Raw genomic sequence first — 21696 nt, forward strand, 5'->3', positions numbered from 1 at the left:
CGGGTAAACCCAGTCCTAATTCCACCATTACCCAAATATTTAGAGGAAGAATCTTCTTACAAACCAGCCAAGAAACCTAGGATTAATGCTTTAGGTGACAACTTGATACTGAATAAACAACTAGATATGGTGAGCAAAACCTGCAATTACTAATTCAAACTCTAAATGCTGCCTGTCCTCCTCCCCTTTCCGATTTGGAGTAGTTATATTTAAATTGCATTATCTGGTCCCAAAATTATATACCACCCGCTAGTGACCATTGCCTTCTTAACCAAGCTGCTACTGGAGAGTCAAATACACCAAGGAAGTCGCGTCAGATGTTTGTACCAGTCACCAAATAACCAATTCCCTGGATCCAACCCTGAAGTCTATACCTACATTCTCTCCTCCCTGTCACCAAAACACCAACACTCGAGGCCACGATGGAAGTGGGCTGTGGAATCCATTGTCGATTCATTTGTGTCTCAGCCCACCCCATACACGTGGCAAAGTCACCAAAGAGGAGCTCTGACAAAATGATCCGGAAGTTTAGTTATGCTGATGTCTGTATAAACACCATTAGGTAGAGATTTCACCGGAAGTAAGACACTGGCAGCATGCACATGTTGGAAAGTTCCCAAAAGTGGCAAGTGTTAAAACTGCCTGGCCTCATGTTTCCTAGTGCTGTAGAACCCAAGGCCCGGAGACATCAGCAATACATGGCAGTGCCCATCACAGAGCGGTCGCCACTCACTGCCTAGGACTGGAGATAAGCGCCATCACTCAGGAGATGGCACACCGCCTCAAAAAACTTACAAGCTCCATGTGCCACACGAAGGCCACAGACACCAATAACTTTTCATTGTCGTAAGTTAAAAGGAAATTTCCCAAACTAGGTACCGGGTGCTATTACTCCACCAAGATTAATCAGCCTCCATAAGCCAACTCTATGGCCATCGCCCCTAATGTGGGGTTACTCCAATCCACCCTACGGAAGGTGCCAACAAGAGGTCTTTGGCACACAAGGTAAAAAAGGTGAAAAGTCAGACGAGTCCATCCTTCAGATGGAACGAGAGTGTAAGGATATCAAACCCAACCCACTGGTTTGCACTTCAGAGAGACCCTCAGTGAAAGCCTCTGTGTGCATGAAATGTCTTCCTAAAGTGAAAGGTTGCATCAGTTTCCTTTTGACAGTAGCCGTCCGCTCAATTTGGGGTACTTACTCTCCAATTTTTTTTATTTCGTATCCGGTGTCAATGGCTTCTTTGGCACCAGACACAGCCGCAGTGACAAGCAGTCTGGGGCGCCCCGTCTTTGCCTTCGGCTTCAAAAGCTTCAAGCAGTTCCTGGTGAAAAATACAGACAAGAGTCACAATTGTTATGCATTCCTCTAACCTGCAAAGGATATTTGTCTGCAACAGTACGTCACCATGATCAATACACTAACTTAAGGGACCTGGGTCAATGTGAAACCTGCTCACCGCTTCACTTGTTCACCTACAATGTCACTCCTCCCTTACCATCTTCCTGTTCCATGACCTGTTTGAGGGGCTTATTTACTAGCCCACTGCACCACCAGTGCATCACATTTATCGATGCACTGGTAGCACAATGGCCTTCCCCATATTTACACGGCCATGTAAAGTCACCCTGCATGACTTTTCATGGCTTTGTAAAAAACAATTCCCTTTCACACAACTGCGTGAAAGGGTCGTTCCACTGGTGTTGCTGTGAGTGTTCCCCCGACAGGAATAAATGAAGAGAACAATGAATAAGGACCCAATCAGTGCTTATTTGTAAAGACTTGTCCAGCCGGACAGTGGTCATGGATTTTACTGATATAGTAATGAAGCAAACAAATTGCAAAAAAATACACAAAGTGGGACACAAGCCTGTGTCCCGTACAACTAACAAGAAAAAGTACAAAGAAAACAAAGGTTCAGGCAAAAAACGTTTGTTACAATTGGCAGAAATAGAAAAAATGAACCATCAAACATTACATGGGACACCCTTATGTATCGAACTTAATATTACTAAAAACATATAGGGTGTGTACAAGTGTAGACGGCGTTTCGATCCTATAAAGGGATTGTTAGGATCATCATCAGGACAACATTGATCATGCCTGTAAAATTAAACCTGAATAGCCGTTAGAGAGTTAGGTGATTACGTAACGGTATTTGGACGAGATTATGTAGAAACGTCAGGAGGACTTGGAGTGCGCAAGGTTAGCGAGTATGGTGGAGGTCCGACAGTGCGGGGTACGAGATCCGGAAGAGCGGCAAAAGCCGCGAGGGGAAGCCTGATTGCCGGATCGTCAGGAGGGCTGGAGATTCAGCACAGTATATAATCCAGAGTAATCCGACAATGCGGGGTACAAGATCCGGAAGAACAGCAAATGCTGCGAGGAGAAGCTTGATAACCGGATTGTCAGGGGAGCAGTGTAAGCTCCAGAGCAGTCCGTCAATGCGGGGAGCGGAGTCCGATGGTAGAGAGCTGCCGTCGGCACTTGTACACACCCTATATGTTTTTAGTAATATTAAGTTCGATACATAAGGGTGTCCCATGTAATGTTTGTTGGTTCATTTTTTCTATCTCTGCCAATTGTAACAAACGTTTTTTGCCTGAACCTTTTGTTTTCTTTGTACTTTTTCTTGTTAGTTGTACGGGACACAGGCTTGTGTCCCACTTTGTGAATAGTTTTTGCTATTTTTTTGCTTCAGTACTATATCAGTAAAATCCATGACCACTGTCCGGCTGGACAAGTCTTAACAAATAAGCACTGATTGGGTCCTTATTCATTGTTCTCTTCATTTATTCCTGTCTAGGGACTTTTGTTGTTTATAATTACGTGATTCCCATGGTCCCTGGCCGACCTTATATGGGTGCTCTTGTTGTTATTTAAATATGTGAGTGTTCCCCCGTCACATCCATACAACTCGAGGCATTCCCAGATTTACAACATTTTTTAAACCTGGGAAGGCGCCAGAGTCCTACGCCTACCCAAGGGAGGCATAAGGAGGTGCGACGAGGAGAAATACTTTATTTCTCCTCGTTTTAATGTCTCTTCTAGGCAGCGCGCATGCGCTGTCTCTCCGAGACATCAAGTTATCTGTATCAGGGGTGAAACTCCACCTATTGCCTGGTAATTTCTCCTGCCACTTGCCATTAGTAAACTCTGGCATTGCTTTTCTATGCGGGCCTATTATTGGCTGTAGATCCGATGCGTCACTTCCATTTATTTCAGAAGCAGCACCGCCTAATTGCAGTTTTCATCCGCTCTTTGTTCATGTTTGTCCAAAGGGAACTTTCTTTTTAAGGCCCCACTAGCGCATCCATAATCATCACGGAGCTCATCACGAGCGTCGCTGCTGTTAATTATACATAATCAGCACAGCGCTCGTCATGAGCAGCACTTGCTTCTGAGCTGCATTTTTCCGGTGACCAGCAGGAGTGTATGCTTCTGGTGTGTCTGCTGACAAACAGGGGCTTGCATAAATGTACACGCTGATATAACAGGCCATAGCAGGATTTGTCTTTTTTTTATTTTTTATTAGAAACCGTTATTACACGATAAAATACAGACAAGGGCCTACAACCACCAAGGCCGGCCGCTATAGAGCCCGAGGGCCCGCAATGCGACGCCACACATTCAAATGAACCAGAGGCAAAGCTCCCGGCAGTTCGTAAGCACATATAACAGGCCGTGGTCATAGGCCAGGAGCAATCGGAAAAAACAGTTTCATTTTCTATTAAATACAAAACACACTCAAGGCAATGAGAGTCCGAAATAGCAGCGTGCTCTTCCCAGGACGGGGAACAACGTACAGTGTCCAAAGCAGTTCTTGTCTGGAAGCGGTAGTAGGGGGCAACGGGAAGACAAAACATGGAACACACCTCACACAATCCAGCAGAATGTGTGGCTAGGGGGACAAAGCAATATCGACGTCTAATGGCAGAGGCGGGGTGCAGATACGTCCACGATATAAATTCCATGGACCCCATACCTTAGTTCATTTCCCTGGCTTGCCTCTCGCCACATACACCGTCTTTTCCCTAAACATACACCAGTCCATATTCTCCTTCCATACCTCGATCGTGGGCGGCCTCGGGGAGCCCCACAGATGTGCAATGTTACGCTTAGCCACCATGTACCCCAAAGTCACCCACTGCGTCTGTGCCGCATTATAATCATTCGGTTCCCAGACATTCAACAAACACCTCCTAGCCTCTGGCAACAGGACTCGTCTTTTAATGCCACAGATGGTCTCCTTGCCTGTAGTCACCTTAGTAACCGGGAGTAGAAACAGCACCTCGGACATCTCTCGGTCTTGATCGCACTCTCTCTGCCAGCAGTTCTGTGTTGCCTTGTGGGGTGTCTCTCGCTTCCATTAACTCAGCCCTCATACACCTTGAAGTGAGACTCCCATCACACCCCGGGCTCTCAGGACGAGGGCGAGAGTTGCATCCATGGGCCACCTATCTGTACGCCCTGCTATCATGTCCACTGCTGTCCGAACTTTCACTCTCTGCCATCTATAAACAGCACACTCACCTCAGGAGTGCAATGATTCTCACTGCGGCACAAGGATTACTGTTTGCTCATAAGTTTAAAGAGCTCTCGCTCAGAAAAGTGCATGCAAGACGATGGCCATCCTGGCTCTGTGAATCCATTTTTAGAGCTGCTTTCAGGTTTGTGAATCTTTGTGTGTCCGTCTGCTATAGACAGTCATATGTTAGGGAATTTGGCCCAGTGTGAGGAGCCGGGGCCAAATGGATGCAGTGAGAGGGGTCCAAGGATACATGGAGAAATTGTGAATTGCAGGGGATAGAGGGTCGATGGAGAGACAGTTTGAGGAGTAAGACCACAGCTGCATGGGTAGACAGTATGAGCGGCTTGCATGGAGTAGAAATATAGGGTGAGGCAATGGGCATCAATGGTCCTTGTGAGAAGCAGAGGCTATACATAGGCGAGGGAGGCTCTTGGACACAGCGAGCGTGGCTAGAAGGAACATGGGCAGTATGTGATGAATTAGCCAATAGGACAGCACAGAGAGTTGAACGTGTGCCAATCACTGGCTCTGTCCCAGCTCTACTATCCTTTCGAAGGTATGGGCATATTGTACAATCTCAATATGATAAAACAACCCCCTGCTATCTAAAATGGCTTCTAATGACAAGTTCATCAGATTTTAGCCATTTACTTCCCCTGTGACAGGTTTTAGGAATGGCCTCAGCTGCTCCCTACAGGTAGGGCAGTCTGCATAGATTTCAACGTTATACATGTTCTCTGACCTGAACCAGGACGGTGAAGCGCTGCTTGTCCTCTGGAGGGCTCCCCCTGTCCGCATTCCCTGGGTACGGCCAATACAGGTGCAGTCCGTCAAATCCATACAAACGCAGCCAGTTAATCACCGACTCAATGAATATTTTACGGTTCGCCGCAGAAGCAGACATAGCTGTGAATCCACAAAACTGATCACAAGGTGCTCTTGCTACATGGACATATTTTATACCCTGGATCGTCAACTGCAATCACTGTGGTAATCAGTATTGACATTTCTAACTTTGTGACTTTACTCATCAATTTCAACTTCAATGAAAGCTTGAAACCTCATTAAATATTAGGACTATAATCCCCAGCTTCAGTCTACCACTTGAACAGAAGTACAATCACAAATTTCAGTAATCATCTACAACTTCACTTTATACGTCCCCTTTCAGCCCTGAGTTTAGACCCATGCCCATCTCTAATCTCACTGAATATTCCCTTCTCTAACTTCATGGAACATCTGCTCAGACTTCACTGTCTCCTTCATAGTTTTACTCACTATCTCCTCCCAACTCTACTCTTTGTTGGTTTGTCAATGTAGATCACTGACCACACTCGCATCCCAAAGTAGAACATTCTGATTCTAAAAGCAGCTCTTACTTTCCCGTGCCAAAGGTCCATCCTCCAATCGCCAACAGAGTGAGAAGTTCGGGATTTCTATGGAGCAAAAAACTATTATTTAGAATGATGACAGTCTGTGCAAAATCTCACCCAAGAAGTTTAACAATATCACCTCCCGAGACACTTGTAAGGTCGTTCTAGTTAGGCTCAGATTCCACTCGTACAAAACCATTTTAATTCAACAGTTATAGTTACCGGAGCTAACTATAACTCACGCTCCCGCAATGCACTGCTAATAACCTCACATATTACATCACTCATGACATGGTCAGTAACATCATTCATTACATCACAAATGACATCACGGATGACATCCTCCACTGAGTGTGTTTCACAAACTCTTTTGAAACGTATAGATATATACTAAGCTAAATTACTATTTTTCGTGTACTACTGAGCAACACCATTTCTAACACATGTCAACTGAATGGCCGTTCATTTAAAATGGTTTGTGTGAGTGAAATCTGAGCCTGTAACCTGTGTTTTTTTCAGTGAATAAATATCAAGGTCGAGAGTATATCATTGGGTTCCTCTATCCTTGAATAGTATCGGTCTCCCCATAGTGGATACGTTAAATAATATTCTCTAACTGGATTAACTAGAACTTTCTTGGGGAGGGAACTGCTGGTTTTAAGAGATTTATAAGTGTAAGGACATCAGCTCTGCCTCCAATATAGAGTGTATTAAGGAGATGATAGAGTGGCTAGTGAATCAATTGCCAAAAGAGTACCAATAGAAATGGAATTTATAAGTATTTTATTTACTCTTCACAGACCTTATCAAGGGGAACTTAATACATTAAGAAATACTGACAATGATGGAACTTGGAGATTAAAATCGTTATAAGGTTAGACTTATGGAATTAAATAATGAAATAAATAAATATTTAAAGAAAACTAGTTGGAAGTCCTTACTAGAGTTCAAATAATGGTAATATTTTTTCACAAATTTAAAATTATTTTTGTGTAAGTACAAGTGCTAACTTTAGAAGATGAAAAAAGAAAAGCAAAATCAAGAGACTATAAAAAAGGTAAATGAGCTTTATTTTTTATTTGCTTAAATAAATAGATAAATCGATGTTTAGGTATGGTAAAAGAAAAAAGGTGTTCGGCTAGCGGCTTGTGGAGAAGGAAGATATGTGCTCAATTGATTACTGAAGCTAAGCAGGGTCAGGCCTAGTTAGTACCTGGATGGGAGACCGCCTGGGAATACCAGTGGTAGTATGGTTTCTGTATCCCCTAAAGGAGAAGGTATAGAGAACATGGAGGCAAATATAATTTGTAATTGTATAGATTTCTCAGTGTGTTAAATAAATTTACTACGCTGAATTTCAAGTTGTATTTTGTTTAGATTCCAAATGTAATGTTCTATGTTTGTAAACAACCCTGAAGAAGAAGTGCAGTGGAGCGTGAAACACGTGTTGGCTTTGTACAGACTGCGGCTATATTTTGACTGCTTAAGAAAAAACAAATAAAACCAAAAAGAAATGAACTAAGAAGATTTGATTTTTATTGATGTCTAATGTGTGTGTATATCTCAGTGATGGTTTTTGATATACCAATATAAAGAATACTGGTGGGGACCAGGCTTTATTTTCGCAGTGCTGGCAGTCCATAAAACAGGCCTTTCGCAGTGCTGGCAGTCCATAAACAAAGGCATACGCGTTTCAGCAGTAAATCGCTTTCATCAGTGCCAATTTCAATTTCACGGGCTCCATCGGGGCCAGCACACAGAACAGCTGCTGTAATATATATAAAATTCACAGAAAAACCATAGGTTTCAGGGCTGTTATAGTTAGCTGACATTTCACTCATACAAAACCATTGAAATTCCTCTGTTATAGTTAGTTGTACTCACTATAACTTGCGTGCCCGCAATCCACTGCAGATGATGTCACATATTACATCATTCATGACATGGTCAGTGACCTCACTGATGACATCTCAAATGACCTCACTGATGACATCATCCACGTGACTTATCAAAGTACTTGTAAAGCGCACTACTTACCCATGAGGGTCTCAAGGCGCTGAGGGGTGGGTGTCCGCTACTGCTCCAAGAGCCAGGTCTTGAGGAGTCTTCTGAAGGTGAGTAGGTCTTGGGTCTGCCGTAGGTGGGTCGGGAGGGTGTTCCAGGTCTCGTCGGCGAGGTAGGAGAAAGATCTGCCGCCGAAGGTCGTTCGTTGGATGCGGGGGACAGTGGCGAGGGCGAGGCTGGCGGAGCGGAGCTGGCAGGTGGGTAGAAGCGGAGTCTGCTGTTCAGGTAGGCTGGTCTGGCGTTGTGGAGTGCTTTGTGTGCGTAGGTGAGGAGCTTGAAGGTGATCCTCTTGTCGATTGGGAGCCAGTGTAGGTCTCAGGTGGGGGGTGATGTGGCGGGGGGACGTTGAGGGTCAGTCGGGCGGAGGAGTTTTAGATGCGTTGTAGTCGACGCAGGTGTTTGGCTGGGATTCCTGCGTAGAGTGCGTTGCCGTAGTCCAGCCTGCTGCTAACAAGGGCCTGTGTCACTGTTCTTGTTTTGGTTGGGATCCACTTGTAGATCCTGCGGATCATGCAGAGAGTGTTGTAGCAGGAGGAGGAGGAGGAGATGGCGCTGACCTGCTTCGACATGGAGAGGGAGGAATCGAGGACGAATCGTACGTTGCGTGCGTGGTCGGTGCTGTTCCCAGCATGGTCGACCACCAGGAGTCGCTCCAGGCTGAGGGGGTGGATCAGAGGATGAGGACCTCCATCTTGTCAGAGTACAGCTTCAGACGGCGACGGCCTTCATTTCCTCGTGGAGGTTGGTTTTGGCGGTGTGCGGGTCCTTGGTGAGGGAGAGGATGAGCTGGGTGTCGTCGTCGTAGGAGATGTTGAGGTCGTGTTGATGGGCCATGTGTGCGAGGGTGACCATGTAGACGTTGAACAGCGTCGGGCTGAGGGATGAGCCCTGGGGGACGCCGCAGATGTCGGTGGCTTCGGATCAGAAGGGTGGGAGGTGGACGCTTTGGGTATGTGATGAATTAGCCAATAGGACAGCACAGAGAGTTGAACGTGTGCCAATCACTGGCTCTGTCCCAGCTCTACTATCCTTTCGAAGGTATGGGCATATTGTACAATCTCAATATGATAAAACAACCCCCTGCTATCTAAAATGGCTTCTAATGACAAGTTCATCAGATTTTAGCCATTTACTTCCCCTGTGACAGGTTTTAGGAATGGCCTCAGCTGCTCCCTACAGGTAGGGCAGTCTGCATAGATTTCAACGTTATACATGTTCTCTGACCTGAACCAGGACGGTGAAGCGCTGCTTGTCCTCTGGAGGGCTCCCCCTGTCCGCATTCCCTGGGTACGGCCAATACAGGTGCAGTCCGTCAAATCCATACAAACGCAGCCAGTTAATCACCGACTCAATGAATATTTTACGGTTCGCCGCAGAAGCAGACATAGCTGTGAATCCACAAAACTGATCACAAGGTGCTCTTGCTACATGGACATATTTTATACCCTGGATCGTCAACTGCAATCACTGTGGTAATCAGTATTGACATTTCTAACTTTGTGACTTTACTCATCAATTTCAACTTCAATGAAAGCTTGAAACCTCATTAAATATTAGGACTATAATCCCCAGCTTCAGTCTACCACTTGAACAGAAGTACAATCACAAATTTCAGTAATCATCTACAACTTCACTTTATACGTCCCCTTTCAGCCCTGAGTTTAGACCCATGCCCATCTCTAATCTCACTGAATATTCCCTTCTCTAACTTCATGGAACATCTGCTCAGACTTCACTGTCTCCTTCATAGTTTTACTCACTATCTCCTCCCAACTCTACTCTTTGTTGGTTTGTCAATGTAGATCACTGACCACACTCGCATCCCAAAGTAGAACATTCTGATTCTAAAAGCAGCTCTTACTTTCCCGTGCCAAAGGTCCATCCTCCAATCGCCAACAGAGTGAGAAGTTCGGGATTTCTATGGAGCAAAAAACTATTATTTAGAATGATGACAGTCTGTGCAAAATCTCACCCAAGAAGTTTAACAATATCACCTCCCGAGACACTTGTAAGGTCGTTCTAGTTAGGCTCAGATTCCACTCGTACAAAACCATTTTAATTCAACAGTTATAGTTACCGGAGCTAACTATAACTCACGCTCCCGCAATGCACTGCTAATAACCTCACATATTACATCACTCATGACATGGTCAGTAACATCATTCATTACATCACAAATGACATCACGGATGACATCCTCCACTGAGTGTGTTTCACAAACTCTTTTGAAACGTATAGATATATACTAAGCTAAATTACTATTTTTCGTGTACTACTGAGCAACACCATTTCTAACACATGTCAACTGAATGGCCGTTCATTTAAAATGGTTTGTGTGAGTGAAATCTGAGCCTGTAACCTGTGTTTTTTTCAGTGAATAAATATCAAGGTCGAGAGTATATCATTGGGTTCCTCTATCCTTGAATAGTATCGGTCTCCCCATAGTGGATACGTTAAATAATATTCTCTAACTGGATTAACTAGAACTTTCTTGGGGAGGGAACTGCTGGTTTTAAGAGATTTATAAGTGTAAGGACATCAGCTCTGCCTCCAATATAGAGTGTATTAAGGAGATGATAGAGTGGCTAGTGAATCAATTGCCAAAAGAGTACCAATAGAAATGGAATTTATAAGTATTTTATTTACTCTTCACAGACCTTATCAAGGGGAACTTAATACATTAAGAAATACTGACAATGATGGAACTTGGAGATTAAAATCGTTATAAGGTTAGACTTATGGAATTAAATAATGAAATAAATAAATATTTAAAGAAAACTAGTTGGAAGTCCTTACTAGAGTTCAAATAATGGTAATATTTTTTCACAAATTTAAAATTATTTTTGTGCAAGTACAAGTGCTAACTTTAGAAGATGAAAAAAGAAAAGCAAAATCAAGAGACTATAAAAAAGGTAAATGAGCTTTATTTTTTATTTGCTTAAATAAATAGATAAATCGATGTTTAGGTATGGTAAAAGAAAAAAGGTGTTCGGCTAGCGGCTTGTGGAGAAGGAAGATATGTGCTCAATTGATTACTGAAGCTAAGCAGGGTCAGGCCTAGTTAGTACCTGGATGGGAGACCGCCTGGGAATACCAGTGGTAGTATGGTTTCTGTATCCCCTAAAGGAGAAGGTATAGAGAACATGGAGGCAAATATAATTTGTAATTGTATAGATTTCTCAGTGTGTTAAATAAATTTACTACGCTGAATTTCAAGTTGTATTTTGTTTAGATTCCAAATGTAATGTTCTATGTTTGTAAACAACCCTGAAGAAGAAGTGCAGTGGAGCGTGAAACACGTGTTGGCTTTGTACAGACTGCGGCTATATTTTGACTGCTTAAGAAAAAACAAATAAAACCAAAAAGAAATGAACTAAGAAGATTTGATTTTTATTGATGTCTAATGTGTGTGTATATCTCAGTGATGGTTTTTGATATACCAATATAAAGAATACTGGTGGGGACCAGGCTTTATTTTCGCAGTGCTGGCAGTCCATAAAACAGGCCTTTCGCAGTGCTGGCAGTCCATAAACAAAGGCATACGCGTTTCAGCAGTAAATCGCTTTCATCAGTGCCAATTTCAATTTCACGGGCTCCATCGGGGCCAGCACACAGAACAGCTGCTGTAATATATATAAAATTCACAGAAAAACCATAGGTTTCAGGGCTGTTATAGTTAGCTGACATTTCACTCATACAAAACCATTGAAATTCCTCTGTTATAGTTAGTTGTACTCACTATAACTTGCGTGCCCGCAATCCACTGCAGATGATGTCACATATTACATCATTCATGACATGGTCAGTGACCTCACTGATGACATCTCAAATGACCTCACTGATGACATCATCCACGTGACTTATCAAAGTACTTGTAAAGCGCACTACTTACCCATGAGGGTCTCAAGGCGCTGAGGGGTGGGTGTCCGCTACTGCTCCAAGAGCCAGGTCTTGAGGAGTCTTCTGAAGGTGAGTAGGTCTTGGGTCTGCCGTAGGTGGGTCGGGAGGGTGTTCCAGGTCTCGTCGGCGAGGTAGGAGAAAGATCTGCCGCCGAAGGTCGTTCGTTGGATGCGGGGGACAGTGGCGAGGGCGAGGCTGGCGGAGCGGAGCTGGCAGGTGGGTGGGTAGAAGCGGAGTCTGCTGTTCAGGTAGGCTGGTCTGGCGTTGTGGAGTGCTTTGTGTGCGTAGGTGAGGAGCTTGAAGGTGATCCTCTTGTCGATTGGGAGCCAGTGTAGGTCTCAGGTGGGGGGTGATGTGGCGGGGGGACGTTGAGGGTCAGTCGGGCGGAGGAGTTTTAGATGCGTTGTAGTCGACGCAGGTGTTTGGCTGGGATTCCTGCGTAGAGTGCGTTGCCGTAGTCCAGCCTGCTGCTAACAAGGGCCTGTGTCACTGTTCTTGTTTTGGTTGGGATCCACTTGTAGATCCTGCGGATCATGCAGAGAGTGTTGTAGCAGGAGGAGGAGGAGGAGATGGCGCTGACCTGCTTCGACATGGAGAGGGAGGAATCGAGGACGAATCGTACGTTGCGTGCGTGGTCGGTGCTGTTCCCAGCATGGTCGACCACCAGGAGTCGCTCCAGGCTGAGGGGGTGGATCAGAGGATGAGGACCTCCATCTTGTCAGAGTACAGCTTCAGACGGCGACGGCCTTCATTTCCTCGTGGAGGTTGGTTTTGGCGGTGTGCGGGTCCTTGGTGAGGGAGAGGATGAGCTGGGTGTCGTCGTCGTAGGAGATGTTGAGGTCGTGTTGATGGGCCATGTGTGCGAGGGTGACCATGTAGACGTTGAACAGCGTCGGGCTGAGGGATGAGCCCTGGGGGACGCCGCAGATGTCGGTGGCTTCGGATCAGAAGGGTGGGAGGTGGACGCTTTGGGTTCTGCTGGAGAGGAAGGACGTGGTCCAGTCGAGGGCCTTCTCTTGGATTCCAGCTTCTTGGAGGCGTGTCTTTAGAGTGCGGTGGCAGACCATGTTGAAGGCTGCTGACAGGTCCAGGAGGAGGAGGGCTGATGTTTCGCCGTTGTCTAGTTGGTGCCTAATGTCGTCAGTGGTGGCGATGAGGGCTGTCTTGGTGCTGTGGTTTTGTCTGAATCCGGACTGGGAGGGGTCTAAGATGTTGTGATCTTCGAGGTGGCGGGCCAGTTGTATGTTGACTATTTTTTCAATGACCTTCGCTGGGAACGGGAGTAGGGCCGGAAGTTCTGGAGGTCCGCCTTGGGCTTCTTGAGGAGGGTGCCGATTTCGGCATGCTTCCAGCTTTCCGGGAATTTCACTATTTCAAAGGAGGTGTTGATGACCTTTTGTAGTTGGGGTGCAATGGCTGCGTTTGCTTTGTTGAATACGTGGTGTGGGCACGGGTCCGACGGAGATCCTGAGTGGATGGAGTTCATGACCTTGCGTGTCTCGTCGACGTTGGCCCAGGAGGTCAGGCAGGTGGTGTGGGTGGTGTTCGCAGGGGGTTGAGTTCTGGCGTAGTCGGGGCGGTCGTGGTATTGAAGCTGTTGTGGATGTCAGTGATCTTGCAGTGGAAGAAGGTGGCCAGTGAGTCGCACAGTTCTTGTGAGGGCGGGATGTCATTGGTGTTGGCGCTGGGGTTGGAGAGTTCCTTCACAATGCTGAAGAGCTGTGTTGTTCTCCAGGTGGTCTTTGAAGGAAAATCTCTTGGCTAATCTGATGAGGTGGTGATGTCTGCGGGTGGCGTCCTTGTGGGCTGTGTGGCTGTCCGGTGTGCGTTCATGGAGCCATTTCTTCTCCAGGTTCCGGCATGCGCGTTTGGAGGTCTGGAGCTAGTCGGTGAACCAGGTGGCTTTCTTGCTGGTGTGACTGTTGGGTTTCTTGAGCGGTGCGAGGGTGTTGGTGCAGTCGTTGATCCACTTTGAGGTTGCAGGTGGCGGCGTCAGGGTGGGTGGGTTCTGGGCGAGGGTGGTGGTCAGCTGGTCTTCAGTGACTTTGCTCCAGCAGCGGTGTGGCAGCAGTTGGGTGCGGTGGTGCATGGTTGATTTCTTGAAGGTGAAATGGATGCAGCGGTGGTCGGTCCAGTGGAGCTCGGTGGTGTGGTGGTAGGCGACGTGGGTGCTCGTGGAGAAGATGCGGTCCAGGGTGTGTCCAGCAGCATGGGTGGGTGCAGTGACTAGTTGTCTGAGGCCGAGGGTGGCGGAGTTGGCGGCGTCGTTCGAGGTGGAAGTTCAGGTCCCCAAGGAGGATGTAATCCATGGAGGCCAGTGTGTGGGTGCTGGCAAGGTCAGCGATGGAGTCGCTTAACTGTGCCCAGAGTCCGGGGGGTCTGTAGATGAGTGTTCCTCTGAGGGTGGTGTTGGAAGTCGGTGTGGATCCGGAAGTGCAGGTGTTCGGAGGTGTTGAGGGTGTCGTCCACGTTGGTGGAGACCTTGAGGGTGGATTTGTGGACGATGGCTATTCCTCCTCCGATTCCGTTGGCGCGATCCCTGCGGGTGATCTTGTAGCCGTCCGGGATGGCTATGGCGATGTCAGGCGCCGAGGAGTCGTTCCACTAGGTCTCGGTCAGGAAGGCAACGTCTGGGGTGGAGGTGTCGAGCAGGCCCCAGAGCGCGACGGCGTGTTTGCATGCAGAGCGGGTGTTGGGGAGTATGCAGCGAAGGTGGTTGGGTCCGGCCCTGGGAGGTTTGGTGGCTCTGTCACAGGTGAAGCTGCAGGTGTGGCAGGAGAAAGGTCCGTGGGTGCGTTTCAGGGCGGCCTGGAAGCAGCGGTGGTCTCGGGCGGCATTGAGAGCGTGGAGGGTGCTGGCGTCGTAGCGGAGTCTGGAGGCGTGGCGGTTGCGGGGACCAGGGGTTCTGGTGCTGGGCACGGTCCGGGCGTAGACGGGCTTGCCTCTGGCGCAACTCTGGTGCGCCAGCGGTGCAGCCACCATTTAAGGCGAGGTGGGAGGGAGGAGCAGCTGGGACGCGGGAGCAGGGCGGCGAGTGGGATACAGAAGGCAAAAAAGGGGCGGGCCACAGGGGAGCAGCGGCGGGAGCGGGGACAACGGCGAGGGGTACAGAAGGCAAAGGGGGATACTGGAAAAACAGGGGGCACAAAAGGAACAGTCAAAGGGCAATGATACAGTTACAGTACAAATACAAAAACCACAAGTATGGCAGAGACAACGAACCAGCAGAGCTGCTCAGTGCAGCACGGGAACGGCGAACTCATGTGGCAGGAGGCAGCAGGGGGGGGGGGGAAGGCACGGGCACAGCTGGTGGAGCCGTGCGGCATGGGGAGCGACCTGGCCTGCAGGCAGGGTCAGGGGTCGCTCTCACCACCGCGCAGTAGCTGCCATTTAAGACGAGGTGGGAGGGAGGAGCAGCTGGGAGGCAGGAGCGGGGTGGCGAGTGTGATACAGAAGGCAAAAAGGGGGCGGGCCGCAGGGGAGCAGCAGCGGGGACAACGGCGAGGGGTACAGAAGGCAAAGGGGCGATACTGTAAAAACAGGGGCACAAAAGGAACAGTCAAAGGGCAATGATACAGTTACAGTACAAATACAAAAACCACAAGTATGGCAGAGACAACGAACCAGCAGAGCTGCTCAGCACAGCAGCGGCGAACTCACAAGGCAAGAGGCAGCAGGGAGGGGAAGGCACGGGTACAACTGGTGGAGCTGTGTGGCGTGGGGAGCGACCTGGCCTGCAGGCAGGGTCAGGGGTCGCCTGATACACCTCATCATACACTAGTATAAACTTTCATCACTCACTGTAAAATACAGAGTACCATATTTGAATCCATTGACACACCAATACAAGTTTCTAAAAACCCACTCAGTGATTCCTAGATCTACACACACATCTAATCACTTAACTATAGATTTACTCATACATGCTGTCAATGATCAATAGAATAATATCAAATATACTTGTACACCTATATCGACATTATACACCAGCACACATCCTATTCACTTATGCAGTCATCCTACTCACTTATGCAAACAATGGATCATACTTACATTTAGTCAGCTACACACTTATACAAACACCACTTCATTTATTCATAGAGATAGTGACTCATACTTAGTGTGTTATAAAATCACTATTTCCAAGTATACAGTTATCCATACAGTCACCCATACAATCTCTGAGGCTTATGCATACTTATTTATAAACAACTGTCACATACACTGCCTTTTATTGTTCTAGTTTGTTGGACATGTACCATTGAGAAATATATTTGCTCATCACCACACCCATAAAGATATTCACTCACCCAAACAATTGTTATAACATGCAGTCTTAACCTCATATTCCTACTGAATCAACTATTCACACATCTTTGGGCAGTCACACATACACCCCACCGAACCACACACACACATTCAATCAATCAATAATTCTTTATTCGGTGGTTAAAAACCATCATAAAAGATTACATATATATACACACACAAGTAAAAATAGTATTAAATCATTATGCAAGAACATTGACTGAGTCTATATACATAAAATAATTCATTATTCACAATAAGGGCACCATAAAAACTTAATCACAGTAGACGGGTGGGGAATCCTACAGGGTTCTCAGGTAATGCTATCCTCTGGTTACCCTTAGTCTTAGTGCAAATTTCAGGAAACTAATAACAGAACACAAGGTTATCGGGTCACTGGCCCTTTGTAGGAAGATCAGTGCTTCTTTGGCTCGAGTGAACCTGGCCTTTTTTAAAATTTCCTTTAAAAATCTACGTCTTGGAATTGCATACAAGGGACATAGAAGTACAAAATGAAGGGTGTCCTGCGGAGACTTATTGTCGCAGCCGCAGGCACCCTTCTGCTCAATTGACTGACTAAAACCAACTGGTTCAGCTAACAAAAAAGGTAAAAAATTGAGCCTAAAACGTGACATTAAAAACCTTTCTTGGGTATTATACACGACACAAAGATAGGGTTCCATCCCATCAGTGGTTTCAAGCCTACTATAAATACTCACTGAGGGTTTTGCCCCTTCCACTGTGGATCTTGCAAGAAATCTTTGGTCCACAAAAATTTTCTTAAGAGTCTGCTTATCCTGTGGGATAATCCCTGAAGGGTTTGAGTACAGCTCCTTACGACCCATACTTTCCAAACTGGATTTCACGTAAATAAGCCATGGGATATTCAAGCTTTTATCCCTCCCTAGGCAATCTGTTAGGATCTGCCTACTCAATGCAGCTTCAGGGTTAAGCCAAATTTTCAGCCAGGCCAGGATTGGTCTGAATTTAATCAAATCCTCTAGATAAGGTCGTCCTAATTCTCTATGAGCTATGGCGGCAGGGGTGCAGTTGGGGACTTTCAAGATTGAACGGAAAATTTTATTTTCTTCCCTTTGCAAAAGGTCAAGGTTTATGAACCCCCACACTTCTGAACCATACATGGCTTTGGGGCAACAGAGCCATAAAGGTTCATTGATTGTTCCGGGGACCATCGACCAACTCTCCTCCCATAGCCTGCTATGGCCCCAGTTGATGCAACCAATTTTCCACACCTTTCCTGTACCAGAGGGGCAAATTTCAGGGACTCAAAGAGCACACCTAAATACGAAAAGGATTGTACCCTTTCTAGTGTGTGATTCCCAATTCTGTAAGCAAAGCTAGTCTGTGGTTTATGACCTGCTGCCATTACGTAAGATTTTTTTTGTAAATTCACAGACAGATCTAACGCATCCATAAATTTGACGAACCCGTCAATTAAAGTCTGCAGACTTTTAGGGGTGCGCGCCAAAAGAACCGCATCATCTGCGTACAGCAGCACCGGGATATTGCGTGTTCCTACCCTTGGGCAGTCGGTTTTTAAGTTGGTTAGAGACTGTTCTAGATTATGAATATAGAACGAGAATAGAAAAGGGGCCAATATACAGCCTTGCCTAACACCGCTAGTACATCTAAAAGACTCGGTCAGCCCCCCTTCCATGTTATAACGTACTCTGGCAGAGGTCTCTCTGTGCAATTCCCTCAGAGTACAAATTATACCTGGATCAATTCCTAGATGACTCATCATCGCCCAGAGCTTGTTCCGGTTTACGTGGTCGAATGCCGCAGCCAAGTCCATGAACCCCAAGTAAATAGCTTCTTTACTGGTTTTCGTGTACTTGGCGACCAACATAGAGGTTCAAGCATTGGTCACTAGTGGACCTACCAGACCGAAAACCGTAATGAACGTCCGAGATGATGTTGTTATCCTCGGCCCAATCAGTCAGTCGGTTCAGAATAACTCCTCCTAAAATTTTGGCTGAAACGTCTATCAGGGAGATTGGGCGATAGCATTGGGGGTTGTCTGTTACCCTTTTTAAAAATAGGTACTATGATGGCCAGCGACCAGGACCTAGGCAAACCTACCACGATGGCCGCATTTATTACTCTGGTTAAAATGGGAGCCCATAATTCCACATTACTCATGAACAGATCCGGGGGGGGGGGTCCCATCAGGGCCCGGGGCTTTATTTTTGGTTAATCCCTCGATGACCAAGCCTATTTCTTCCAGGGTGAACTCCAAAATCTGTCCCTGCGTGACCACCCTCCTCTCCTCTGTACTGTGCCTCCCTGCGATTATACAGGCCCTCAAAATGCACTGTCCACTGCTCTGGTAAAATGTTTGTGGCAACCGAGGGTGAGTTTATCTTGAAAACAAGGGGTATTTATTATTCTCCAGAATTCCGTTATATCCCTTTTTTCGGAGGCCTCCCTCAAGGCCGCCCACGCTTCCCCCTGCAGCGCTGCTTTCCTTCTTTTTAGCTCCTTCCTGTAATTTAGTCTATACATTCACTCTCCCATACAAATACACAGTTATCTAATCAATAACTAATATAGTCTTTCACGTAGCTAGTAACATACTGGTACAGCAGTTTACACAACAACTGACAGTGATACAGATATTCACACAGTTTACTCACTATCCAATATATTTGAGACACTATAAATTAGTCAAGTAAACAGTCAATCACACTGCTACTAAATCCTCCATCCAGATATTTATATATCCACTCATTCTTCAATGCAGATATAAATACATATTTAAATAACGAACCAAGACACATTCACTGGATGAGGTCAGTGAGGTCACTGACCAGGTCATGAATGATTTAATATGTGACATCAGCAGCGGATTGCGGGTGCGCCAGTTATAGTTAGCAGAACTAACTATAACGGAGGAATTTCAATGGTTTTATACGAGTGAAATAACTATAACAGCCCTGAAACCTATGGTGAGTGTCTGAATGGATGATTTAGTAGGTGTGTGACTGACTGTATACGTGAGTGATTAAACTTGTCTTACTGAATGCATGGGTTAGGGAGTAAAATGTGTAAAGGTCTATATCAGTTGCTGTGTAAGTGGCTGCATGGGTTGGTGAGTAGCTACATGAGTGTCTATATGGGTTATTGATTGGTTGTCTGAGTATCTGTATGGGTGCCTGAGTGTGTGTGTGTGTGAGTGGGTGATGTGGGGTTTGTGACTGTGCATAGATGTGTGAGTGGGTGATTCACTGGGTGTAGGAGTTCAAGAATGCATCTGGGACGGGGGGGGGGGGGTGTGTGCGTGTGTGTGTCAGTGGTACATGTGTGAGTAACTACATATGTGAAAGGCAGTATGTGAGTGTTGGAGTATATAAATGACTATATGTGAGAATGAGTGATTGTGAGGGTGGCTGTATGGATGAGTGTGCTTGTATCAGTGATTGTACAAGAGAGTAAGTATGTGTTAGTATCTGTATGAATAAGTGAGGTGGTGTGTGTATAACTGTATAGGTGAGTACATGGGAGTGTGATTGATTCTTTGCATGACTGACTAGCTGTGTGAGTAACTCCATGGATGAGTGGCGGTGTGGGAGGGTCTGTATAGGCGAATGAGTGCATATGTTAGTACTGTATTGATGAGTGACTGCATGTATGAGTGACTGTATGGGTGAATGGGTGGACGTGTGTGTAGACCTAGGATTCAGTGAGTGGTAACTGGTATTGGTATGTCTATAGTTTTGACCATAGTAGTCTGTATTTTAGAGTGGGTGTATAAAAGATTATATTAGGGTGTGAGGAGATGCATCAGATTATCACTTGGATGATATCAGTGATGTCATTTGAGAGGTCATCAGTGATCTCACTGACCATGTCATGAATGATGTAATATGCGACATCAGCAGTGCATGGCGGGGGCGCGAGTTGTAGTTAGCTCAACTAACTAACTATAATGGTCGAATTTCTCTGGTTTTGTACGAGTGAACTGTCCAAGTAACTATAACGTCCCTGAAAACTGTGGTTGTTTTCAGTGAATATATATATTATTTGCATTAGAACTAAGGTTACTGTGCTGTCCCATTACCAGATGGATGTTTGACAAATTATTATGCAGGATGAATCTCTGATACAAGACATGGGTAATTTCATTAAGGTATTTTTATAGATAAACGTAGCCGTAGCAAATTTCTTGTTGTTTGGGACACGTTAAAAGCTGCTGTTAGGGGCTATATTATCTATACTAAAATATAATATAGATTTAGAACATACTGCCTCATTAATATTTTCCAATCACTCTTCAGAGATGCAAAAAAGTTAAATACATATTATAAGTTTAGAGCTTAATAAAGACTATGGAGGGATGGCCTTACCCTAACATCAGACTTTATTATTTCACTGCCCTTGCGATTATGGCAAATTGTTGGAATACTAAAGATCTATAATTAATTCCATGTTTCTTTATCAGTTGAATTATTTCCCAGCAATCATAAAAATGTTGAGATGCCCCCAAAACGGCATAAGGCAAATCAAATGCTCGAATAGGGGATGTAAGGAGGCACGTTTGCAGTAAGAAAATAGGGTTAAATGCAGAATTACTCATTTTGCATAATTCAGCACAATCTTGTGGAACATTTCATTAATTCTGCGTGAATATACTACAAGGAATTACACAATCTACACCCACCCCCACTTTTTATACTAAATTATTTTACTCATAAGCTCCTAAATAAAATATGTTTAAGCACATTACATGTGTTTTCAGATGTTCAAATTATATAATCAGTGGATAGTGGCACATAGTCAAGATGGTTATCTTTTGGAATAAAATGTATTAATTTATAAGTTTTAGAGCAACACTAGATTACCCAGGGAGAAGAATTTATGTATAGAGATGTCAATTGCATATTCACTGATTATACAGCGCTGGAAATTTGCAAAGCTCTGAAAACTTGGTTTATGGATGAGCTTTTTTTCCTTCACTGTTCGAGATTACATGTGAACTTTGATGTATGAAATTTGAATTTAACCTGCTTTTTATTAGCAAATCGGCAACTGAAATTTATCCAATAGCCTACTGTTAGAGTCGGGGATATCTGGTTGCCGCAAGGTTGCCCTTGTGTCAAGCAGGAACCCTCTCCTCCACGTCAGGGCGCAGGATAACCCCTCGCGAATGACCCTTGCTCACCCTCTAGGTGCGTGGCGTGAGCAGCCAAGGCGATTCCTCAGGCGTTGTTGGTTAAGCACTTACAATCATACACACAGTAAATACATCAATCCCCCCAGAAACGGACACCAGACTTGGATATATATAAAAATACGCTTCTTTATGTAAAAATAGGTATATATATCTCAGCAGACTTATCACAAGACCAATAACGTTTTCGCTAGGCCACCAGGTTATAAAGCAGGCAAATGTTCTTTGTTCGTAGCTTCAAATGGAGACCTTGTAGTCTCTTGCAAATGTTACTTGCGGTTCCAGTACTCACAGAGATCGGCTCCTGCGAACGGGGAAATAAGGCGTT

At 45.5% G+C, this 21696-nt stretch overlaps 1 protein-coding gene across 6 annotated transcripts in view; it reads right to left on the bottom strand.

The window, feature by feature from the left end:
* LOC146830517 (chitotriosidase-1-like) overlaps positions 1 to 21696 on the bottom strand; it is a 101743-nt gene that overhangs the window by 49040 nt on the left and 31007 nt on the right. For 4 of the 6 annotated variants that reach the window (XM_085604722.1, XM_085604720.1, XM_085604718.1 and 1 more), the window contains exons 3-5: positions 9831 to 9887; positions 5912 to 5968; positions 1203 to 1325 (exon numbers count right to left, since the gene is read on the bottom strand). In XM_085604722.1, coding sequence (XP_085460848.1) covers positions 1203 to 1325; positions 5912 to 5968; positions 9831 to 9887 — 237 coding nt within the window. The remainder of the gene's footprint in view (positions 1 to 1202; positions 1326 to 5911; positions 5969 to 9830; positions 9888 to 21696) is intronic. The other 2 variants (XM_085604719.1, XM_085604721.1) reach the window with 2 other exon arrangements.

Source organism: Triturus cristatus, chromosome 5_1 (genome assembly GCF_964204655.1).
Source record: "Triturus cristatus chromosome 5_1, aTriCri1.1, whole genome shotgun sequence".
NCBI classification, from domain to species: Eukaryota; Metazoa; Chordata; class Amphibia; order Caudata; family Salamandridae; genus Triturus; species Triturus cristatus.